A 27,058-nucleotide genomic window follows, 5' to 3' on the forward strand; every position below is an offset into this window, starting at 1 on the left:
AGTGAACAAACATTCACAGTACAAAGGTCCCAGAGTGAGAAAAGACACAGAAAGACTAAGAATTTCCCTAAGCAGGGAAAGGAAACAGACATCCAGGTCCAGGAAGCACACGAATTCCAAACAAGCTGGACCCCAGGAGGTGCGCGCCATGAAACAGAAGGAGAGAATTTAAAACCGCACACGTGACAAGCAGCTAGTTACAGACCGCAGAAGCTGTTTTTCTGGAGGAACTCTGCAGGCCAGAGGAGACTGACAGCACATAGTCAAAGCGTTAAAAGGATAAAACCCCCAAAACGACAACTAAGAATGCTCTACATGGCAAAGTTATCACTTGCAATAGAAGGAAAAATAGCATTTCAGGCAAGAAGAAATTAAGGACTTCGTTACTAAACATGTCTTAGGAGAAATGTTAAAGAAAAGGCCAAAATTATGAAAGGAAAAACTTTCATATATCTAAGCTAACATACAGTAAAGGAGGCAGAGCAGTAATTTATAAAGCTAGTACGATGGTTCAGAAATAAAAGTAGTAAAATCAGTTTAAAATCAGTAAAACCAGTTAAAGGGACTCAGAAAATGAGATGTCAAATAGGACAACAAATACATGAACTGCGGAGGCCAGCAGTAAAAAGGAAGTTTTCAGAATGTGTTAAACTTCACTGACCATCCGTGTAACAGAGACTGCCATGTGCTTAGGATATCATACATGAGCCTCACGGTACTGAAAAAACAAAAACCTATAATAGATACAAAATACAGCCAAGCATGACACTAAAGAAGTCACCAATTGCAAGGGAAGAGAGCAAGAGAAAAAAGCAACAGAGAACTACACAACCACCACAAAACAACTAAATGCCAGTAAGTACAGACCTACCAATTGTTAATTTAAATGAAAATGGTTGAAATGCTCTAAACATCCAGGGTGACAAAATGAATGAAAAAACAAAACCCACCTATATGCTGTGTACAACAGTAGAGAGACAAAGAAGGCAGTAAATCCTGGTGAGGAATATAATAAATGTAACATCTGTGCATTCACAGAGCACCTATATACATAAAGCAACTATTAACAGACACAAAGAGAGAAATTGGCCATAATCCAGAAATAGCAGGGGACTTTAACACCCCACTTACATCAATGGACAGATCATCTAGGCAGCAAATAAATAAGGGAACAGTGTCTCTAAATGCCACATTAGACTAGACGGACTTGACAGATATAGACAGAACACTCTATCCAAAAACAGCACAACATAGATTCTTTCCAAGTGCACAGACCATTCTCCACGACAGATCACAGGTTAAGCCACAAAACAAGGCTCGAAAATTTAAGAAGATTGCCATCATACCAAGTCTCTTCTCTGACTGCCCTTACAAGAAAAAAAAAATAGAAAAAACACAGACACATGGAGATGAAACAACATGCTATTAAATAAAAAATGGATCAGTAAGAAATCCAAGGAGAAATTAAAGAATATGTGGAGGCAAATGAAAATGAAAACACAATGGTTCCAAATCTTTAGGACACAGTGAAAGGACTTTTAAGATGGAAACTAACAGAGAAGCCTACTTCAAGAAACAGGAAAAACCTCAAAGAATCTAATCTTACACCTGAAGGAACTGGGAAAAAAAGAATAAATAAAGCCGAGAATTAATAGAGGAAGGAACTAATAAAGATCATAGTGGAAACAGTAAAAAGAATACGAGAAAAGATCAGTAAAAGAACTAATTCTTCGAAAAGATAAACAAAACTGCTAAGTCTTTACTCAGACTCATCAGGTAAAACAGAGAGTGCCCAAATAATGAAACTCAGAAAGGAAAGAGGAGAAATAACCTACACCACAGAAACAGAAAATAATTTTAAGAGACTCGGCCAAAAAAGTTATATGGCAATAAATTGGACAACCTAGATAAATGGATAAATTCCTTGATGTATACAATCTCCCAAAAGTGAATCACAGTGAAATAGAGAATCTGAACAGACTGATTATCAATTCAATTTTCTTACTAATAAAAAACAAACAAAACAAAATGTTGAGGGCCAGGTAGATCCAGAGATGAAGTCTACCTCACATTTGAAGAAAGGTAATGCCTATTGTTCTCAAACTATTCCAAAAAGTAGAGGAGTAAGAAAAACTTCCAAATATATTCTACAAGGAGAGCATTATTACCCTGATACCAAAACCAGACAAAGACTCCACAAAAAAGAAAATTACAGGCCAATATCTCTGATGAATGTAGATGTAAAAGTCCTCAACATGACATTAGCAAGCCTCATTCAACAATACGTTAGAAGCCTCGTTCACCAGGATCAGGTGGGATTTATTTCAGGGATGCAAGGATGGTTCAGTATCTGCAGCCCAATCCGTCGCTACACAACAGTTACAAGTGAATGCTCCTCTTAGCAGATGTGGAAAAACACCTGATGAAATTTACATCCCTTCATGATACAACTCCACAAAGTAGTTTTGGGGGGAACACACTTCAACAACAAAAAAAGGCCATATATGAAAAACCCACAGCTTACATCATACTAAATGATGAAAAGCAGAGTTTTTCCTCTAAGATCAGGAACAAAATGAAGATGTACACTCTTGCCACTTGCATTCAGTATAAAGTCCTAATGACACTATCAAACAAGAAAAAGAAAAAAAAAAACCAAGAAAAAGAAATAAAAGTCATCCAGATTAGTTAGGAAGAAGTAAAACTGTCCCTACTGCTGAATGCATGATAATATATATAGAAAACCCTAAAGACAACACCAAAAGCTGTGAGAACTGTTAAATGCATTCAATACAGTGGCAAGATACAAAATTAACAGAGAAATAAGCTGCATTTCTATATACATAACAAAGTAACAGAGAATTCCATTTACATCTGCACCAAAAAGAATCAAATACCTGGGAATAAACTCAACCACGGAGGTAAAAAACCTATACTCTGAAAAACATAAAAAACTGATGGAAGAAATTCAAGACAATGGGGAAGAAAAAAAGGAAAGACAGAGCTACGAAGATTATGGAGTGGAAGAATTAGTATTAAAATGTTAAAATCCACACTACCCAAAGCAATCTAAAGATCCAGTGCAATCCATATCAAAATACCAGTAGCATTTTTTCAAAACTACAACAGATTGTCCTAAAATTTATATGGAACCACAAAAGACCTTGAATACCCCAAATAACCTTAAAAAGGAGCAATACCGGAGATAGAGCCATCACAGATTTAAAGATCTACTATAAAGCTATAGTGTTCAAAACAACACAGATCAGTGTAACAGCATAGAGACCCAGAAATATATGGAGTTGATCTGTGACAAGTATACATACAATGGGGTAAGACAGTTTCTTCAATAAAAAGGACTAGGAAAACTGGACCACTTTCTTACATCATATACAACACTCAAAATTCACTGAAGATGTAAATGGGGGACACAACCCTATAAAACTTTAAGAAATACAGGTGGCAATCTCTTTGATGTCAACCTTATTAACATTTTTCTAGATATGTTTCCTCAGGCAAAGAAGACAAAATAAAAAATAAAGTGGCAGAACTATACAAAAATAACAGTAAAAAAAGGCAACCTACTTGGTGGGAGAAGGTATTTGCGAATGTTATACCTGAGAATGGCTAGTAACCGAAATAAAGAAGTTACACAAGTCGACACCAAAACCGATCTGATTTCAGAAACTGGCCAGAGGACCTGACTGGACATGCTTCAGAAGAGCACGAGAAGTAGATCAATTGTAAAATGAGAAAAGCAAAAATCGTTTGAAGGTTAAGGAAAATTTCTTATCACTAAGTTATAGTGTCTTTTGCTTAGGCCAACTGTTTGATAACTCATGCCATTTCAAAATCTGCTAACACTAGCCTGAATATAATCAATTATTATAGTTTCACAGATCAGTAACATAATGAGAAGAGAGAGGTGTTTATTATGTGTGCACTACTGCAAAACTGGGATGAGTGAGAATAAAGATGGGTATAAACTTCACATTTATTGGAGAAAAGGGGGGAAAACATTAAACATGGAAAACTAGAAACTCATTAACTATTTTTTTTTCCAGAAATAAAATCAGGAATAATCTGCTCTATGTGAAGAAGGAATGGTCCTTGGCCATTACTGGATGCAACAAAGACGACTCACTTGGGAAAAGTCTAAAAAATGAAGACTTATCATATAGAAGTTATAACTTTGATTTTTAAAACTTTATTCCTTATGTCTAAAAAATTTTGAGAAAATACCCAATTGTTCCAACTCTTGTATAAGAAACTCAATTTGTCTGATAAGAAATGTAAAGTGACTTAAGTAATTACACGTAAGTAATAATATTCATAGGAACACACTTTGTAATGGTTAAAAATTAGGAAAAACACAAATGTTGATCAACAGAGGAACAAACAAAAAATTTTAGAATATAATGGAAAGTTGTATAATAAAATGATGAACAAGTCTCATCATAGTACTGACCTTAAACATACAAAATTTTGTTTAAATAAAAACCAATGTTAGAGAAATTTTCTTATAGTGAGATAACACATACAAATTAAAATATATATAATTCTATTGTGTATGGGTATTTCTGAGAAAGTTAATGCATAGAACAGTAACTTTTTTTTTTTTTTTAAGATTTTATTTATTTATTTGACAGACAGAAATCACAAGTAGACAAAGAAGCAGACAGAGAGAGAGAGGAGGAAGCAGGCTTCCTGCTGAGCAGAGAGCCCGGTGCGGGGCTCGATCCCAGGACCCTGAGATCATGACCTGAGCTGAAGGCAGAGGCTTTAACCCACTGAGCCACCCAGGCGCCCCAGAACAGTAACTTTTAAACACACCAAAATCATTAGGGTGTTTGTCACCATGGAAGGGAGTAAGAATTCCAAAGGCTGAGGCAAATATAGTAAGTATTAAACCAGTGCTGGTATCATGGGTGTTACTCCTGTTAATTTTCAGTGCTTCAAAATATTTATAAAAGTTCATTGATTTTAAAAAATACTATTTCAGGCAAAATGTATTTGGAATGAACAATTCAGAAAATTATTTCAGTTTATCATAATGTGCAAGTAACCTATTCAGTGTTTATCATATAGTCTTACTAAAAATAAAGTAAGTATAAACCTCTCTGAAGATTTCAAGGTAATACTAATATTTCAGACAATATTGGATATTCTATGGGATTTAATTCAGGAAAGAAAACTGGGAATTTCAAGCTCTCATGAGCTAGATTTTCCATTTAATTTTTCAAATTTCCATTTGCTTTTAAAAAGTGCAACCTGCCTCTTTATAGAGAATGTCCCCGAGAATTCAATCCTGGTGTTTAACTTGCAGTGTCCTTGGAAAAGGGAAGTACGTTCTGTACCTGCAGCGATGAACAGAGCAATTACACCCGACCTAGCCGTGCAGGTTAGCATGGACTAAACCAACAGAAGATACTCGGTCACACCAAGATCACCGCCAGGACTCAAGGCACATTGTTTTTAATGGTGGCCCAGAGCTACATGGATGTCAAAGGTCAGTGAGCCCAACTGCTCTTCCAAAGCGTGGGAAGACAAGTAGAAACAGCAAAAGGATTCCGCAGTATCCTTAAGCTGTGCCCCATCAATGCAATGGGGATAAGACTACGTGCTCTCAGGCAGTGGAGAGCTGGCCCTCTGCACGCCCTAAGCTGGTTTCCTTTCTACAACCTCGGTGAATTTTAAGGCACAATCTGGTCAAGTCATTCCTCTGTTTAACCGTCTTCAGTACCAGGCACCTGGGGGACTCACTCGGTTAAGCCTCTGTCTTCAGCTCAGGTCATGATTCCAGGGCCCTGGACTGAGTCTCCTGCTGGGCTCCTTGCCCAGCAGGGAGTCCGCTTCGCCCTCTACTCCTCCCCCTTGCTCGTGCTCTCCCTGTGCTCTCCCTCTCAAAAAAATAAATAAAAGCTTTTAAAAAGAAAGTCTTCAGTATCTTTTCTTGCTCTTAGTATTAGGCTGAAAACCGTTCCCATGACCTTCCGGCATCATCTCAGCCCCCTCTTGCTCTAACACTCTAGTTGGGGTTACTTCCATTCAGCGCCCCTCGATTGTGATTCATTGTTTGGTGGAGGTGCACGTATCACGTGGCCTCTGGTCTCGCCCGTCAGCGCAGGGAGCCTGCGTACGTGGCTCCTCACTGGTACTTCAGGGCCCGTCACGCTGCTTGGAATATAGGAGGGTCTCAACAAGCATTTGTTGGAAGAAGGGAAGGAGGGGGGAACGCAGGGAAAGAGCAAGAAAAGGTTTGTTGTTGTTTTTTTAATTAAGTAAATGTAAAAATATTTTTATAAAGTATTAATAGGAATGACATGCTTGGGGGCCAATCAGAAAAAAATACCTTTTCGAATCTAAATCTGTCTGTCCCTGGCTCCATTTGATTTGTTTGTGGCTGGGGGCAGACAATACACAACACAATGTTCTGGTGCCTGCAATGGTTGAAATGATTGGGGCCTGAAGACCTTATTGAGCACCTCACTGAGGATTACGGAAGGGGCAGGACCCAAGGGCCCGGGGCCAGTGTGGCTTGTGGCGGTCTCCTTTCCGTTCACGTGTAAACAAAGCCATCCACAGCCATCGTGTCTCAGCTCATGGGGGCACGAACTCCTCAAGCAGTTAATTCCTTCTTTCCATGTCATTTTTTAAAATAGAAAAATGTTAACATGGAAACTGTCAGATCATCTGTATTATGCCCAGAATTATGTTCAAAAAAGTGGAATAAGTTTAAAAGAGGCAAAACCCTTATATAAATACCCTCTGACAGGTAGTTTTTAAGCAACCTGCAGTTCCCTTTCTCATCACCTCAGAAATCTAGATATCTATCCTCTGAGAGTAATTTTCTCTCTAGATATATCAAAATTTTCAAAAATCACCATTATTATCGACTTCTATCTATATATACAAATTTTTTTTTGCTTCAGGTTTTTGTTTTTTTTTTTTTAAGATATAATTTTAAAACTCAAGGGCCATTCAGGATAGACTGAAGGGTAGGATCCGGAGCTCACCCTGACCCAAGGACACACTGAGGTAACAGCTGTATCTGCACCACTAACTCTGGAAATGACCAGAAGACTGACAGAGCAGACCCTGCACAATTAATCCTCAAGGAGAGGCCACATTGAACAGGGTAGGAGGGGTGGAGATGCAGTTGGGAATCCAACTCCCAACGGAAGGGGCATCACAAGCCCAGAGAGCAAGAGCGAATGGGGACCCTGCGCTTCAGGAGCCGGCAGAATGACTCACCCTGAGAAACAGCAGTTTGAAAAGAACTTGGGGTACATGTGAAGGAGACTTACTCACTAATCTCAGCCACGTTCTGCATGGGCAGGGATCTTAAAGAGATTTCTCCGAGGAGGAAAGTGCTGGTGGGCGTCATTTTTCTTCCCCTCCCCAAGCCCAGGTCGCTGGACACTTAAAGGAGCCAAAACCAACACTTTCTTTCCACATTGCGAGAGTCGCATACCCAGCCCCCAATTTCCTTTGTGGCCACCAAAATTCAACCCACCAAACTTAGCAGATCTGCCACACTTTGTAAATAGCTCCAGCAGGGGTCAATGCCACTCCCACTGCTGTGGGGAAGGGGTAAGATAACCTCTGTATTCCAGCATCTTGGTCTCCCAGCTGTCTGCAGAGGCAGTAAGCCCTGCCATTCAGTGTGCCAACAGCTGTGGCAGAGATGCTCACACACTGATGAGAACTCTCAGGCTTACAGGAAGCAAACCCTGCCCTTCGGTACTACCTACAGTTCTGGCAGAAAGCCTAGGTGCAGACACTCAGCCCGACTTCGAAACTTGCCCACTAATGAGCCCACAGCAGCCTCAAGTCTCTCAACAGTGAGGAAACTAAACACCGCGCAGTGCACCGACACTAGGTAAAGCAGGTCATTGTAGCAGGCTGGGCTAGAGGCAATCATGGCTCAGCCACAACGGAAAGGAACACGTGGCCCACAAGGGGGACACCCCTGGAGCACCTAGTTTGGGTGACCAAGGGGATATCCCTATAGGACACCACAGGGCCTCTTCTACACAAGATCACTACTTTAAAGACCAGGAGCCATAAGTGACTTCCCCAATACATAGAAACAAACAGGAAGAGTCAGACAAATCGAGGAGATAAAAGAATATGTCCCGAATGAAAGAACAACACACAGTCACAGTAAAATAACTACATGAAACAGAGATTAGCAATGTGCCTAATAATGAATTCCAAGCAGTGGTCATAAAGATAGTCTCTGGATTTGAGAAAAGAGTGGATGGAATACTGAGAATGTCAACAGGAAGACAGAAAAATGGAAAAAAAAATAACCTCTTAGCAATAAGAAATTCAATTAATGGAATAAAAAAAATATACAACATGGAATCAACAGCAGAGGAGAGGACGCAGAAGAGTGCATCAGCAATCTGGAAAACCGGGTAATGGAAAGCAACCACGCTGAACAAGAAACAGAAAAAATATTAATAAGTGAAAAAAGTTAAAGGAGCTCAGCAACATCAAGTATAATAACGTCAATATTATAGGGATCCCAGAAAGAGAAGAGATAAAGAAGGAAAAACAGGGTGGCTCAGTCAGTTAAGCATCTGCCTTCAGCTCCGCTCATCATCCCTGGGTCCTGAGATCGAGTCCTGCATGGGGCTCCCTGCTCCTCCCTCTGCCTGCCACTCCCCCTGCTTGTACTCTCTCTGACAAATAAGTAAATAAAATCTTTTTTAAAAACGGGGTGGGGGAGAAAATTTATTAGAAGAAATAATAGCTGAAAACTCCCCAAATATGGGGAAGGAAACAGACATCCAGGTCCAGGACACAGAGAACCCCTAACAAGATAAACCCAGTAGGTCCATACCATGGCAAATAACAAACAAAACAGCAAAAGCAATGATCAAGTATCTTACAGCTGCAATACAAAAACACACAATCAGAATATAAGGGAAACCCCTTAAGGTTATCCACAGACACTCTGCACGCCAGAAGAAAGTGGCAGGATAGAGTCAAAGTGCTGAAAGTTAAAAACAAAAAAACAAAAAGAAAAACAAAAACACCAAAAGTACTCTATCCAGCAAGACTATCATCCAGAACAGAAGGACAGAAAGAGAGTTTCCCAATTAACACTTAAAGGGATTCATCACCAAACCAGCCTTATACAAAATGTTAAAGAAAATTCTCTGAGTATAAAGGTAAGGCCATAACTGGAAGAAAATTATGAAAGGAAAAAACTTCACTGATAAAAGCAAATATATAGTAAAAATAGATCAATCACGTATAAAGACAGTATTCAGGTTAAAACAAAAAAGTGGTAATGAAATCAATTATATCTACAAAAATTAGTTCAAGAATACATAAAATAAAAAGACATAAAATATCATAATCACAAAACATGGAGGAGGAATAAAAATTCAGTCCTTGCAGTGTGTTTGAACTGAAGGAACTGTAACTTTAAGATTTTTTTTTTTTTAATTTATTTGACAGAGAGAGATCACAAAGCAGGCAGAGAGGCAGGCAGAGAGAGAGAGGAGGAAGCAGGCTCCCTGCTGAGCAGAGAGCCCGATGCGGGGCTCGATCCCAGGACCCTGAGATCATGACCCGAGCCGAAGGCAGCGGCTTAACCCACTGAGCCACCCAGGTGCCCCAAGGAACTGTAACTTTAAATACAGACCACTGTACACATAAGGTGTTAGATATGAACACATGGTAACCACAAATCAAAAGCTTATAATACAGATGCAAAAAATAGAAATTCAAGCATAACACTGTTCAAAGCCATCAAACCATAAGGGATACGAGCAAGAGAAGAAGAAACATAGAAGAACCAGAAAAACAACCAGAAAACAATTAACAAGTATATGTCTATCAACCATTTTCAATGTAAATGATCTAAATGTTCCTATTAAAACACAGAGGATGACTGAATGAATAAAAAAACAAGGCCCATATGCATCCTGCCTACAAATTTCACTTCAAACCTAAAAATACATGCAGGCAAAAAGTGAAGGAATAGAAAAACATATGCCATGCCATGAAAGTGCACAAAGGGTAGCACTTCTTGTATCAGACAAACTTCTAAACAAAGACTGTAGCAAGAAGCAGTGCAGGGCTTTACATACTAATAGAGGGAACAACCCACCAAGAGGATGTAAGTTTGTAAATACCTGCAGACACAACACAGGAACACCAAAATAGATAAAGCAAATATTAACAGACAGAAACAAACTGACAGTAATATACTACTTCTTGGGGCTTTAACACCCCACTTACATCAACGGATAGATTACCCACACAGAAAATCAATAAGGGAAGAGTGGCTTCGAAACTCACATCAGACCAGATGAACCTGACATATATACAGAATATTCCATCCCTAAACAGCAGAATAAAAATTCTTTTTAAGTGCACAAGGAACACTCTCCAGGAAAGATTACATGAGAGGCCATAAAATAAGTTTCAGTAAATTTAAGAAGATTGAAATCATATAAAGTATGTTTTCCAATCATAACAGTATGATACCAGAAATCAATTATAAGAAAAATCCAGGGGCGCCTGGGTGGCTCAGTGGATTAAAGCCTCTGCCTTCAGCTCAGGTCATGATCCCAGGCCCTGGGATCGAGCCCCGCATCGGGCTCTCTGCTCAGCGGGGAGCCTGCTTCCTCTTCTCTCTATGTCTGCCTCTCTGCCTACTTGTGATCTCTGTCAAATAAATAAAATCTTTAAAAAAAAAAAAAAAAAAAGAAAAATCCAGAAAAAACCCACAAACACGCAGAGGGTAATAAACAACATGCTACTCAACAATTAGGGGGTCAACCAAGAAATCAAAGAAAAAAAATCAAGGAATACATTGGACAAATGAAAATGAGAACACGGCAGTCCAAAACCATGGGATGCAACATGGGATGCAACAAAGCAGTCATAGGGAACTTTACAGCAATACAGGCCTTACCTCAAAAAACAAGAAATTCTCAAAAAACCTAACCTTACACCTGAGGAGCTACAAAGGAAAAAAAAAGTACAAACAAACCCGAGGTTAGTAGAAGGAAAGAAATAAAGATCTGTGCAGAAATGAACAAAATAGAGACTAAACGGACAACGTAAAAGATCAATGAAACCGAGTTGGTTTTCTAAAAAGATCAACAACACTGAAAAAATTTTAGCCAGATTCATCAAAGAAAAAAGAGGATTCAAATCAAATCAGAAATGAAGGAGAAGAACTAGTAGCTGACGCCACAGAAATACAAAGGAGGACGAGGGGAGATGGAGAGGAGAAGGGAGTGGAGGGAAATTGGAAGGGGAGGTGAACCATGAGAGACTATGGACTCTGAAAAACAGTCTGAGGGGTCTGAAGGGGCGGGGGTGGGAGGTTGGGGGAACCAGGTGGTGGGTATTAGGGAGGGCACGGATTGCATGGAGCACTGGGTGTGGTGCAAAAACAAGGAATACTGTTACGCTGAAAAAATAAAAAATAAAAAATAAAAAGTATTATAAGAACATATTATGAAAAGTTATATGCTCACATACTGGAGGACTTAGTCAAATGGATAAATTCCAGAAACATACCGTCTTCTAAAACTGAATCAGGAAGAAATAGAAGATTTGAACTGAGCAATTACTAGTAATGAAATTGAATCAGTAATCAACAAACTCCCAACAAATGAAAGTTCCGGACCACATGGCTTCACAGGTAAAGTCCACTAAACATTTAAAGAAGAGTTAATACCTATTCTTCACAAACTGTTCCAAAAAATGAAAGTCTACAAGGCCAGCATTATTGTGAGATACCAAAACCAGACCGAAGACACCACAAAATAAACAAAACCAGTTCACCTCAGTGGCTCAGTCAGTTAAGGGTCTGACTCTTGGTTTTGGCTCAAGTCATGAACTCAGGGTCCTAATATCAAGCCACACGTCAGGCTTCACACTCAGGGTAGTCTGCTTGTGCCCCTCCCTCTGTTCCCCCCTTACCCTGGAAAAAATGAAATCTTTAAAAAAAAAAAGTACAAACCAACCAACCAACCAACTACAGGCCAATATATCTGATGAACATAGATGCAAAAATCCTCAAACGATCATTACACCCAATGCAGCAACACATTAAAAAATTATTCATGGTGATCGAGGGGGATTTTTTTTCCAGGTATGTAATGGTGCAAGTCAGTCAGTATGATGCATCACATTAACAACAGGATAAAACCATAGGATCATCTGAAGAGATGCAGATTATAGCATTTGATATTTTCGACATTCTTTCCATGATGAAAACTCTCAACAATGTGGGTGTAGAGGGAACAGAACTCGACATAATAAAGTCCATATATGACCAACCCACAGCTAACATCATACTCAGTGGTGAAAAACTGAGATCCTTCTCTCTAAGATCAGGAACAAAACAAGGGTTCCGTTCCTGCCACTTTCATTCAACGTAGTGCTGGAAGTCCCAGCCATAGTAATCAGACTAGAAAAAGAAACGAAAGACCTCCAAATTGCTAAGGAAGAAGTAAAGCTGTCAGTCTTTGTCGATGACGTGTTACTATATATACTATATACAGAAAACCCTAAAGACACCACCGAAAACTATTAGAAATGATAAATGAATCCAGTCAAGTCACAGGACACAAAATCAATATAAAGTGTGTCATGTCTCTATATACTAGTAACAAAGTAGCAGAAGGAAAAATTAAGGAAACAATTCAATTTACAGTTGCACCAAAAGATAAAATACCTAGGAATAAATTTAACCATGCAGGTGAAAGTTCTAATCTCTGAAACCTACAAAACATTACTGAAAGCAATGGAAGATAAAACAAATGTAAAATCATAGCAGGCTTCTGGATTTGAAGAATTAATATTGTTAAAATGTCTATATTACCCAAAGCAATATATAGACTAAATGCAATCTCCTTCAAAACATCTGGTGCATTTTTCCTACAACAAATAACATTTGTGAAGAACCAGAAAAGGCCGTGAATGGCCAAACCAATCTTGAGAAAGAAGAACAAAGCTGGAGGTTTCACATCTCAGATTTCAAGATGCACTTACAAATCTGTAATAACCAAAACAATAAGGTACGGGCACCAAAAAAGACACACAGATCAATGGAACAGGATAGAACTCAGAAATAAACCTAAACGTATATGGTTGATTAATAAGTAACAGAGGAGGCAAGAATATACAATGGGAAAAAGACAGAATTTTCACAAAACATTTTTGAGAAACTGTGCAGCTACATGCAAAAGAATGAAACTGAACCACTTTCGTATACCACACACAAAAATAATCTCGAAATGGATAAAAGGCCTAAATGAGACACCTGAAACCATAAGACTCCTAGAGGAAAACAGAGAGTAATCTCTTTGCCATTGGCTTTAGCAACATTTTTCTACATATGTCTCCTAAGGCAAGGGAAAGAAAAGCAAAAATAAACTTGGGACCCCACCAAAATAAAAAGCTTTTGTAAAAAAGCAAAGGAACCATAAGCAAAATGAGAGAGTAACCTACCAACGAGAGAAGATATTTGCAAATGATCTATCTCATAAAGGGTTACTATCCAAAATATAGAAAGAACTTCTAGAACTCAGCATCACAAAAACAATCTGATTAAAAAATGGGCAGAGGACCTGAATAGACATTTTTCCAACTTTCCAAAGAGACATGTGGATGGTCAACAAACACATGGGAAGATGCTTGATATCACTCATCACCAGGGAAATGCTGAACAGTACCCCCGACCAAAACAAGACAAGACACCCGGACACAATGAGGCCTCACCTTATACCAGTCACACGGCTGCTATCACGACGCTGAGAACAGCAAGTGCTGGCAAGGATGTGGAGAAAAGGGAAACCTCATCACTGTTGGTAGGAATGTACACTGCTACAGCCCACTGTGGAAGAGAATGTAGAGTTTCCTCCAAGTGTTAAAAACAGAAATGCCATATGATCCAGTAATTCCACTATCGGGTCTTTACCCCAAGGAAAAGAAAAAAGACTAATTCGAAAAGATACAAGCACCCCTGTGCTTATGGAAGCATTATTTACAGTTGCCAAACATGGAAGCGATCCAAGTGTTCGTCGACAGATGAATGGATCAATATGGGGCATATATGTATGTGTGTGTACATATCATATATACGCATATATATTTATAACGGAGTACTATTCAGCCAAAAAAAAGAATGTGCTTTTGCCATTTGCAACAACATTAATGGACCTAAGTACAGAGGCCACTTTTAGGCAAACAGGCTTTAGCAATGGAATGCAGAAAGGACCAGAGTGACCACCTGGCTGACTACAGACAGGCCCATCCGGTGACCCCCCCACCCACCCAACCAACCTCAAAACATCCATAGGCCCTAACTGACCAACGGGTTACTTAAAACCAAGCACAGTGATCAAAAGGAGAATTCTATATGCCACCATACCTCCTCACCTTCTCTCATTAAAAGCAGCCCACGGCCTTGTGGCAGACAACCCTCTTCCGCTGTCCTGCTCACCACTCGCTGCATGTGTATTCAGTAAATATCTATCTCCTTTGTTCTGCCTCAGTGAATTCTTTCCTCTCCCCTGCCCCCAGCTTCCAGCTGATCATTGCCCCACATCTGGAGGCCCCCATCTCATTGGGAGACACTAGAACATATGACACTAAATGAAATAAGTCACAGAACAACCAATACCAGAGGATTTCATTTACATGTGGCACCTAAAAACCAAAACAAAGAAAAGAGACCAAAAAACTGATGCTTAAGTACAGAGAATGAACTGCCGGTTGCCATCAGGGATGTAGGTGGGAGGATAGGTAAAATAAAGAGGATAAAGAACCACAGAGTCCCAATATAAAATAAGTCACGGAGATGAAAACTACAGCATAGGAAATATAGTCAATAATATTATAAGAACATTTTACGGTAACTTATGATTGACTGCACTTACCGTGTGAACACTGAGTAATGTATAGAATTGTCAAAGTAATATGTTATATGCTTGAAATTAATATATTGTATGTTAATTATACTTCAATAAAAATAGAAAAAGAAAAAATATCAATGGTCATTATTTCCACTCAACAGTTTTACAATATGATTTCTTAGTTATCCAAACCACGACACCACTTAGCTTGCAGAACAATGCCAAGCATAAAACCAAAGTCTAACATACAGGAGATAGTCACCTTAATCTAGAAAAGTGCATCCTACCAATGCATTTATTCATTAATTCAACAAATACTTAGAGAGTGCTTCTATGTGTTAAGCATGTTCTGCAAGTTCTGGGAATATGATGATGAGCTAGATCAGACATGGTCCCCGTACCTAGGAAGTGCAGTAACCAGTAGGTGAACGGACATCTACCAGGTACAAAATACAGCTGTGTTCAGCTGTCAGCTGTGTGTGTAGAGTTGTTAAATATGACCTTTAAGACAGAGTTTGAAGTTTAACTCTTTTCCCAATATATACTTAACTTTAGAGAGTCATTATTTACCTTAATTATTCCAAAGAATAAAAGCAGACAAAATGTCTTTTCTCTCTCATTCCTTGGATTTTTATAAATATTGAGGAACATTTTGAAAATGTGAGGACTCTGGGTGTGATGCCGAAATCTCCAACACTTGTTCTCCTGTATTCAAACAGGTGTACCTAGGAAGGAGGGAAACTGTGGGAAATGACAAACCTATGTTTACCTCTCAGTCAAGTCAGGCTCCTTGTGCACTCTCTCCTGGTGCGCATAAACATTTATGTGACAATTGCTACCTGTCAGACTGGGTGGACCTACACCTATCACCTTAGAGAATGACAAGATCAAAAAAATAAATAAATAAATATAGGGTCTCACAAATCACAGGATGTTAGCTCAAGCCAAGGCCAAAGACAGGAGGAGGAGGAGAGGTCAGAGAACACTTACTGGTAAGTGGTGGGGCTGACATTGATGCGCCGAGGGTGACTTCCTGATTCGAATTTGCTTGCCAGAGTGACATTATTTCCAAACAGGCAATATCGTGGCATTCTCACCCCGACAACTCCAGCGAGCACAGAACCCGAGTGAATGCCTATCCTCATCTAAAAAAAAGAAAGAAAAATAAAAATGATATATTTATGCTTTCCTTCAGCATGCAGTTCTTTTAGTGAAAAGTAATTCTGTAAGCCACTGAAGTTGGATCTCCTCAAAGACAAGAACTGGGCCTTGGCCATTTTTGTGAGCCTGATATCTAGATCATTATAGTGCCAATGAACATGAATACCGTGGAATCAATGAATACGTTAACTAACTACAGGAAAAAATTATGTTGAATTTGCTATATAAATCTGGTAATATTATAGGTCAAATCACATTTCTTCTGTACAGATTCTGTTGTAATATATAAAAAATGTATATTCTCCCTCTAGTTATTCTTATATACAACCCTATTTTTTCCCTTCATAGAATTAAGCACAACTATAAATTATATATATTTCTGTTTATTTTGTTTAAATGTTAGATTGTCCTGAGAGAAGGATCCATATCTATTTCCCAACTGCTGAATATTCAGTACTTAATATTGTACTTAGAGAAAAGTAGGCCCTCAACAGTAAATGATAAATGGTGATAAATTGTCAGAATTCTTCAACATTATATTAAAATGAAGTTAATGAAGTTATAGAGAATTTAACCCTCGAGTCAGTCAAGAAGTGTCTACTGAAAACCCTGGAAAATAAATTAAGTGCCATGTGTTTTACACTCTGTGAATCTGATAAATATAGTCTGACCCATGCCTTCCATGTGCAATTGGTATGTACTTAAATGTGATTACAGCAATGACATTGTATCTACTAAGTCTACACCAAAATAACTGAAGCTAATGTTGACCCAGTGGGAAATGATATCCTTACTGCTAAGGGTATGTGGGAGAGAAGGAAGAGATCTGACCCCTAGATGCCTACTACCTAAGTGAAATGTCACCCTTAACTACCACATCTGCTTTTGGCCCTGCAGTTGTCTTCACAGAAGTCATTCTGTGACTGACTTTTGTCATGGACTGGAGAGTTTAGTACTTAACTATTAGTAAGACAGGTGGAAACCAAGGTGATCTGGCTGGAATTCTTAATAAACCTCTTCATCTATTTTTTTAAAAAATGATCCTAACACTGATTTGGAAATTCAACAGGCTAGCAAGAATCAAGGTACATTTCAAAAGGAAGAAAGAATATTTTCTTATTAGTATAAATGTATCTAATTAGTATGTGGATATCGTAATACTGGTGTCTAGACAGAGAAACAGACTAACAGAAGAGATCGCACAGGAAGACTTCCATGCATATGTAGGTGGTTGATATATGATAGGGTTGGCATTTCAGATTAGTGAGAACAAGATAGTATTTCCATTGGGCTGCTCTGGATCGAATGTATCTTCGTGTTGAAAAAAAAAATTCCAAGTAGATTAAAGATCTTAATGTAGAAGGCACAACTTTACAGCTTTAAAAATAATTGTTTTAAGTAAGATAAAGGTCAATGTGCAGTATCAGTAATACTCTAAAACACAGAAATCCTAAAGAGTATACTTTGATCAGTTTCTCAGTAACAGTTTCCAGGGTGAGTGGTCCATATGGTCAGGAAGCTCTGTTCGGTCAGGGACCAGTTCCTTATCACCAGGTTTCTCCTCATGCTTGTCACATATTCCTCATTGGGAAACCTGAAGCTCAATCAGGGGCACCCTCATGTTCAAACTCCCCATGGGGCAAAATAGACCCTTCCTGCCCAGGGGAGAGGTCATGACGTTGCCTCTTCAGGTGATCTTCATTCCTTTGGGAAGATCCAGATTTACATCTGCTATCATTTTCCTTTTGTCTAAAAGAATTTCTTAATTTTTGCACGATAGGTTCATGATGATGAATTCTTTCGGCTTTTGTACATTTGATAAAGTCTTTATTTTGTCTTCCTATCTGACAGATATTTTCGCTGGGTATAGAATTCTAGGTTGACAGGGTTTTTTCCCCATCCTTGCCATACTTTAGTATGGCATTGTCTCCTTTGCATTGTTAACTATGAAAACACTACTGCCATCCTTTTCTTAATTCCTTTATATGTAATAGATCTTTTTTTTCTTCTGGTTGCTCTGAGTTTTTTCTATTTTTTGCTAGTTTTGCAAAATTTAGTTTCGATTTCTCTTGATGTTGTTTTCTTCATGTTTCTTACGTGTGGGGATTGTTGGGTGTCTTGGATCTGTGGTTTTATAGTTTTCATCAAATTTGGAAGAATTTCAGCTATTCTTCAAATATGTTTTATATCCACCTTTCTCTCCAAGTACATGTCTATTGGGATACTGAAAAGTATTTCCATGGTTGACTAATTTACTCATTTAAAATATTTTTTTCTTGTTTATTTTGGATAACTTCTGTTGTAATGCCTTCAAATTTGCTAATATTTTCTTTTGGAATGTCTAATCTCTTGTTAACCTTATCCAGGGCAAAAATTGTGGTTTTCATCTCTAGAAGTTCAATTTGGAAATTCTTTTTCTTTTTCAGGTATCAAATTACCTTTTCAATATATGGAATACAGTTAAAATAACTTTTAATACTTCGCTAATTCTAACAACTGTGAGTCTGTTTCAGTTTTGATTGGTCTTTCTCGTCATTATGGGTCATATTTTTCAGCTTTACAGTATGCTAGTAATTTTTGGTTGGATGTTAGGTATCATTAATTTGACTTTGTTGAATGCTGGATATTTTTTTATATTCCTTTAAGATTTTATCTGAGACAGAGTGAACGAGCACAAGCAGGGAAGAGTAGCAGAGGGAGAGGGAGAAGCAGACTCCCTGCTCAGCAGGGAGTCTGATGTGAGGCTTGATCCCAGGGCCCTGAGATCATGACCTGAGCCAAACACAGATACTTAACCCACTGAGCCACCTAGGTGCCCCTATTTTTCATATTCTTGTAAATATTCTTGAGTTCTACTTAGGGATGTAGTCAGATTATTTGGAAATAATTTGTTCTTTTTGAGTCTTGCTTTTTAAGATCTGCTGGGCAAGGCCTGAGGAGTATTTCACGTAGGGCATGTTATTTTGCACCACTAAGGCAAGAATACCATGGACCCAGTGCCCATGTTTTAGGAGGTACTCCAGTCTTCCTGATGGGAACAAGCATTTTTCCCCCCAGGTCCTGTGTGAGTGCCAAGAACCTTTTCCTCTAATCCTTCCAGGTGATTTTCCCTATTGGACTCAGTGGTCTCCTCACATACAAACAGTAATCAGTGCTGTGCAGAACACGTAGGAGGCTCTGCAAGATCTCTGTGATTTTTGTGCAACTTTCTCCTTGCCAGTACTCTATCTGTGACCTCTGACTTCTCTGATCTCCCCAGATTCTCAGCTCTGTCTCTTCCACTCCAGGAGTTCATTGAATGCCTCCTGGTTTGCTTCTCCTTGCACCACAGCCTGGACGTTCCCAAAGCAATAAATCAGGGAAATCGTATGTCTCATCTTATTTGTTTCCTATCTCTCAGGGGTCACTGCTTTCTACTGCCCAGTGGCCAGTGTCATACACTGTTCTACTGTATTTTTTTCCTCCAGATTTTTAATTGTTTAAGGTAGAAGTATAAATCCAGTCTCTGTTATTCCATATTAAATGGGAGAAGTGAGATAATATTTTTAAGAAACTTATCTTTCTGAAAAATGTAGGCCTGTTTCTAATAAGTGACTATCTATTTGGGTTTAAAAAGGTTAAAAAAATGCTGAGTAATAATAGTCCTTTTAATCAAGATAATTATAAACCACCTTTCTCTAAAGTTAGCAAAGGATTTTGCAATATTATTGTATTTCTTTAAGTTTCTTTTTGCTTTTACAAGTCCTATTTATATTAAACTCCCTATGTAATGCAGGCTTGCCTGAAAAACACCCAGACCTCAGATACAAAGGTTGTCAGTTTGGGCCTATGATCACTGTACTGATCCCTTTAAGCAGGAGGCAAAAAGAAGTGAATATCACATTGACACATCTCACAGCCTCTTTATTCTGTGCTTTTTGTTTGAGAAAAAGACTCCATGCCCCACACCAACTACATGGAAAGTTTATATGGTTCCACCAATGCTTCCTTTCAAAAGACCTGAGGGTTTTTTTAAACCAAATTATCAAAATGAGAATTATTGTAACCTGAAAAATGTTGATGATCAAAACCCTGATATCTTGGGGTGGGTGGATGGAGAAGTGGTCATTTAAAAAAATTATCTCTTAGAAGGCCACTGACAACATGCACAAACATATCAACAACCACACAAAGAGCACAATCCTGTTGTCCTTGTCTCTACCATATAATAAAATGAAATTCGGAGAATTATTTAATTGTGGAAGTAAGGAGATCTCATGGGAACTTACAAATGGAATCATCAGACTGTTTTATTTTGCATCTCCTTTGACAACTTATTGAGATTTCCGAGGAATTATTGCCTATCTACGGAAATAAGTGATTGCCTCACTCAGAGTATATCAAGAACATCTAGAAGATACACAAAATAGATACATTTAATGCTCAATGAGGAATATAGATTCACTTTGAAGAGATTTAACATTATTTAAATAATTTAACCACTCAGTACCATTGGCATCTATCTGCCCAGTACCTCCTAACTAAAGAGGCGGGGCTGCGCACTAAACCAGGGGTTGTTACCTAGGGACATTTCCGCCCTTCAGCCAACATCTGGCAATGTCTTGAGACATTTTTTATTTTCACCACTGGGATGGGGAGCTGCTACTGGCATCTGCTCAGTCGAGCTAGAGATGCCCAGGACAGTTCCCCACAACAAAGGATTTTCCAGTCCAAAGTATCAGTAGTGTGGAGTCCAAGAAAACCTGCACTGAACGGACTTCCAGCAACTGATAGATACTTAGAAGACCAGCACACATGCAAAATAATAAAAGCATGAATCAGGTCAAAGCTTTGATGTGTAACACCAGACTTCACTTTTTAGAGGACACTTATGAAGAAAAAATAGTGTTTGTCCTAGAGAATCACTGAAAAACACAGTAACTTCTGGATCTATCCTGAGGTTAGGATATCTGTTACCCCCCGTCCTGCACCTGTATGTGTGAAACACTACACAACCCTGGGAAACATCAAAGTCCCAAATTATCAAAAGATGCCATTATTCTCATAATACTGTACGATCGTTCATTAGCTGAGGCACAAACACAACTGCATTTTTAGACATTTCTCCCACAACTCCTAAAAATAGAAGGCTTCAGTAGTTCAACCTCAGTTAGCCACAACTCTCCCTGGTTTAGTCAACAGGAATCTTCGGGTTGGAAGACAGCAACGGATTCATTAGTCTGGCTCCTCATTTCACAAACAGACTGAAATCCAGAGGCGCACAACGAAAAAGAGCAATTAGCCCACAGTCAGCACTTCCAAAAATGTCAGTTTCCTTCCCATACGCCACGGTACCCAACTACACTGCTTACGGCATCAAAGACAACGCTACAGACCCATTTATAATTCAGTCAATACGTTTACTAATTCCCCAATGTCCAAATCCAACTGAAACCATGATTAATATGAGTTCCGAGCCAGCAAGTTATTAAACAAATACCAGTTTGTGTTGAAATAGTCCTATTTGAGCAAGACAGAATGTCCACATTCAAACAGAAGGTCTATAGTAGAAAAAACAAGGAAGACTTCTGGTAGAAAAAGCCAGCTAGAAGTTTACTCATGTCTGCATTTAAGTTTTATTCTTAGATTCAAGTTGTTAAGATTTTAAGCTGTTAAAAATAGTTAATTAACTGTTTTAATAGTCAGCCCACTAAAATCATGATTCACATGATTAGGAAACAGGGAGGGAAGCAAGTACTTCATCCTTCTACCAGTATTAACATGCATTATAAGTTTTATCATAAAATATTCCCTTCTCTAATAAAATGAGATAAGTGAAATTTATCTTCACATTTTTATCGTGTTCTTTTATTAATAATCACTATCTCCCTGACAGGAAAGTACCAATTAATGTTTTAAATTCTAATTTTAAGAGCTCAAGATTCTTAGGCAGAATATAATCAACTCATATAACGTAGGCAGGTTTTTTTTTTTTTTTAACAACTTCTCCTTGTTTTCCCCATGTCCAAGAAAACAGGGAGAAATAATCTCTGTAGACATGTGGCATTTTTCCTTCTATCAGGGGACTCAGCCTCCAAATGGTGGTGTCAGGATGTCACATTCTCAAGTAATATACTTGGACAAACAGCACTTTGGGCAAAAATGTCTTACTGTGTTTACTTTAAACATCACAGAAGTACCATTCATAGACAAATTTCAATTTACAGAAAATATTTGACACCCCCCCCCCAAAAAAAAAAGGCTCCCATCACTGGTATGGTAACCTATAACTTCAGACACAAGAAATAGAGTTACTTCTAGAAAATAAAATGGTGAAATTTCAAATAATAGGTCCTTTCGAGTTAGGGGAGAAAGTGAGTTTGTAATCTTGTTTATGTGTTTTTGAGGGGAAAGATAGGACCTTACCAAAGATGATTAGGAGGGCACGCCTGGAATCCTCCAACAGACACCAATGAACATGTTACTGGAGGCTGTGAAGGGGGTACAGCAATATGGCCCAGTACCACCACCTTCTTATGATACCATTACTCTGTACTGTTACTGTGTACCAAGAACCATTGTGATTATTTAAATACACTGGATGCCTAATAAATATTTTAAATTTGACTGAACTTGTAGGGGAGTTATTATTAAATAGGCCTCGAAGTTGAATTTGAAAGTTGATCTATGTGCAGAAAAAAAAATGCTTTAAGAATTGTTTTTAAAGGGGGAAACTGATTTAAAGCAATTGACATATTTAAGTTAAATGTGCCTATTTTTAGGAATAACATATAATTTTGCAGTTGAGAAACACAGCATTCTGTGCCAGAAATGTGGACAACTGATACATCACTTAACATAGTATTATAATTAAAAACGTAAGGAACTGCTCATTATAATAACAAAAGCAGAATTAAAAGGAATATTTTAGAAATTTGAGAAAGTGATTGATACCATTTTCTACCAGCATTTGATTTTCATTCTGATATGCAGAAAATAATTCAAAACCTTTTTTTTTTTTAAATTTTATTTTTTATAAACATATATTTTTCCCCCCCAGGGGTACAAGTCTGTGAATCTCCAGGTTTACACACTTCACAGCACTCACCATAGCACATACCCTACCCAATGTCCATAACCCCACCCCCCCTCTCCCAACCCCCCTCCCCCCAGCAACCCTCAGTTTGTTTTGTGAGATTAAGAGTCACTTATGGTTTGTCTCCCTCCCAATCCCAACTTGTTTCATTTACTCTTCTCCTACCCCATTAACCCCCCATGTTGCATCTCCTCTCCCTCATATCAGGGAGATCATATGATAGTTGTCTTTCTCCGCTTGACTTATTTCGCTAAGCATGATACCCTCTAGTTCCATCCACGTTGTCGCAAATGGCAAGATTTCATTTCTTTTGATGGCTGCATAGTATTCCATTGTGTATATATACCACATCTTCTTTATCCATTCGTCTGTTGATGGACATCTAGGTTCTTTCCATAGTTTGGCTATTGTAGACATTGCTGCTATAAACATTCAGGTGCACGTGCCCCTTCGGATCACTACGTTTGTATCTTTAGGGTAAATACCCAGTAGTGCAATTGCTGGGTCATAGGGTAGTTCTATTTTCAACATTTTGAGGAACCTCCATGCTGTTTTCCAGAGTGGTTGCACCAGCTTGCATTCCCACCAACAGTGTAGGAGGGTTCCCCTTTCTCCGCATCCTCGCCACATCTGTCATTTCCTGACTTGTTAATTTTAGCCATTCTAACTGGTGTGAGGTGGTATCTCATTGTGGTTTTGATTTGTATTTCCCTGATGCCGAGTGATATGGAGCACTTTTTCATGTGTCTGTTGGCCATCTGGATGTCTTCTTTGCAGAAATGTCTGTTCATGTCTTCTGCCCATTTCTTGATTGGATTATTTGTTCTTTGGGTGTTGAGTTTGCTAAGTTCTTTATAGATTCTGGACACTAGCCCTTTATCTGATATGTCATTTGCAAATATCTTCTCCCATTCTGTCAGTTGTCTTTTGGTTTTGTGAACGGTTTCCTTTGCTGTGCAAAAGCTTTTGATCTTGATAAAATCCCAATAGTTCATTTTTGCCCTTGCTTCCCTTGCCTTTGGCGATGTTCCTAGGAAGATGTTGCTGCGGCTGAGGTCAAAGAGGTTGCTGCCTGTGTTCTCCTCAAGGATGTTGATGGATTCCTTTCTCACATTGAGGTCCTTCATCCATTTTGAGTCTATTTTCGTGTGTGGTGTAAGGAAATGATCCAATTTCATTTTTCTGCATGTGGCTGTCCAATTTTCCCAACACCATTTATTGAAGAGGCTGTCTTTTTTCCATTGGACATTCTTTCCTGCTTTGTCGAAGATTAGTTGACCATAGAGTTGAGGGTCTCTTTCTGGGCTCTCTATTCTGTTCCATTGATCTATGTGTCTGTTTTTGTGCCAGTACCATGCTGTCTTGATGATGACAGCTTTGTAATAGAGCTTGAAGTCCGGAATTGTGATGCCACCAACTTTGGCTTTCTTTTTCAATATTCCTTTGGCTATTCGCGGTCTTTTCTGGTTCCATATAACTTTTAGGATTATTTGTTCCATTTCTTTGAAAAAAAAATGGATGGTACTTTGATAGGAATTGCATTAAATGTGTAGATTGCTTTGGTAGCATAGACATTTTCACAATATTTATTCTTCCAATCCAGGAGCATGGAACATTTTTCCATTTCTTTGTGTCTTCCTCAGTTTCTTTCATGAGTACTTTATAGTTTTCTGTATATAGATTCTTAGTCTCTTTGGTTAGGTTTATTCCTAGGTATCTTATAGTTTTGGGTGCAATTGTAAATGGGATGGACTCCTTAATTTCTCTTTCTTCTGTCTTGTTGTTGGTGTAGAGAAAAGTGACTGATTTCTGTGCATTGATTTTATATCCTGACACTTTACTGAATTCCTGTACAAGTTCTAGCAGTTTTGGAGTGGAGTCCTTTGGCTTTTCCACATATAGTATCATATCATCTGCGAAGAGTGATAGTTTGACTTCTTCTTTGCCGATTTGGATGCCTTTAATTTCTTTTTGTTGTCTGATTGCTGAGGCTAGGACTTCTAGTACTATGTTGAATAGCAGTGGTGATAACGGACATCCCTGCCGTGTTCCTGACCTTAGTGGAAAAGCTTTCAGTTTTTCTCCATTGAGAATGATATTTGCGATGGGTTTTTCATAGATGGCTTTGATAATATTGAGGTATGTGCCCTCTATCCCTACACTTTGAAGAGTTTTGATCAGGAAGGGATGCTGTACTTTGTCAAATGCTTTTTCAGCATCTATGGAGAGTATCATATGGTTCTTGTTCTTTCTTTTATTAATGTGTTGTATCACATTGATTGATTTGCGGATGTTGAACCAACCTTGCAGCCCTGGAATAAATCCCACTTGGTCGTGGTGAATAATCCTTTTAATGTACTGTTGAATCCTATTGGCTAGTATTTTGGTGAGAATTTTTGCATCTGTGTTCATCAAGGATATTGGTCTGTAGTTCTCTTTTTTGATGGGATCCTTGTCTGGTTTGGGGATCAAGGTGATGCTGGCCTCATAAAATGAGTTTGGAAGTTTTCCTTCCATTTCTATTTTTTGGAACAGTCTCAGGAAAATAGGAATTAGTTCTTCTTTAAATGTTTGGTAGAATTCCCCCGGGAAGCCGTCTCGCCCTGGGCTTTTGTTTGTTTGGAGATTTTTGATGACGGTTTCAATCTCCTTACTGGTTATGGGTCTGTTCAGGCTTTCTATTTCTTCCTGGTTCAGTTGTGGTAGTTTATATGTCTCTAGGAATGCATCCATTTCTTCCAGATTGTCAAATTTGTTGGCATAGAGTTGCTCATAATATGTTCTTATAATTGTCTGTATTTCTTGGGTGTTAGTTGTGATCTCTCCTCTTTCATTCATGATTTTATTGATTTGGGTCCTTTTTCTTTTCTTTTTGATAAGTCTGGCCAGGGGTTTATCAATCTTATTAATTCTTTCAAAGAACCAGCTCCTAGTTTCGTTGATTTGTTCTATTGTTTTTTTGGTTTCTATTTCATTGATTTCTGCTCTGATCTTTATGATTTCTCTTCTCCTGCTGGGTTTAGGGTTTCTTTCTTGTTCTTTCTCCATCTCCTTTAGGTGTAGGGTTAGGTTGTGTACCTGAGACCTTTCTTGTTTCTTGAGAAAGGCTTGTACCGCTATATATTTTCCTCTCAGGACTGCCTTTGTTGTGTCCCACAGATTTTGAACTGTTGTATTTTCATTATCATTTGTTTCCATGAATTTTTTCAATTCTTCTTTAATTTCCTGGTTGACCCATTCATTCTTTAGAAGGATGCTGTTTAGTCGCCATGTATTTGGGTTCTTTCCAAATTTCCTCTTGCGATTGAGTTCTAGCTTCCGAGCATTGTGGTCTGAAAATATGCAGGGAATGATCCCAATCTTTTGATACCAGTTGAGACCTGATTTAGGACCCAGGATGTGATCTATTCTGGAGAATGTTCCATGTGCACTAGAGAAGAATGTGTATTCTGTTGCTTTGGGATGAAATGTTCTGAATATATCTGTGATGTCCATCTGGTCCAGTGTGTCATTTAAGGCCTTTATTTCCTTGTTGATCTTTTGCTTGGATGATCTGTCCATTTCAGTGAGGGGAGTGTTAAAGTCCCCTACTATTATTGTATGATTGTCGATGTGTTTCTTTGGTTTTGTTATTAATTGGTTTATATAGTTGGCTGCTCCCACGTTAGGGGCATAGATATTTACAATTGTTAGATCTTCTTGTTGGACAGATCCTTTGAGTATGATATAGTGTCCTTCTTCATCTCTTATTATAGTCTTTGGTTTAAAATCTAATTGATCTGATATAAGGATTGCCACTCCTGCTTTCTTCTGATGTCCATTAGCATGGTAAATTCTTTTCCACCCCCTCACTTTAAATCTGAAGTTGTCTTCAGGTTTAAAATGAGTTTCTTGTAGGCAACATATAGATGGGTTTTGTTTTTTT

General features: G+C 38.4%; 1 protein-coding gene across 2 annotated transcripts in view; it reads right to left on the reverse strand.

Annotated features, from left to right (window-relative positions):
• GUCY1A2 (guanylate cyclase 1 soluble subunit alpha 2) overlaps positions 1 to 27,058 on the reverse strand; it is a 308,505-nt gene that overhangs the window by 23,633 nt on the left and 257,814 nt on the right. For both annotated transcript variants that reach the window (XM_032838446.1, XM_032838445.1), the window contains exon 7: positions 15,888 to 16,042. In XM_032838446.1, coding sequence (XP_032694337.1) covers positions 15,888 to 16,042 — 155 coding nt within the window. The remainder of the gene's footprint in view (positions 1 to 15,887; positions 16,043 to 27,058) is intronic.

This window comes from Lontra canadensis, unplaced genomic scaffold, assembly GCF_010015895.1.
Source record: "Lontra canadensis isolate GAN:19392208 unplaced genomic scaffold, GSC_riverotter_1.0 scaffold104, whole genome shotgun sequence".
NCBI classification, from domain to species: domain Eukaryota; kingdom Metazoa; phylum Chordata; class Mammalia; order Carnivora; family Mustelidae; genus Lontra; species Lontra canadensis.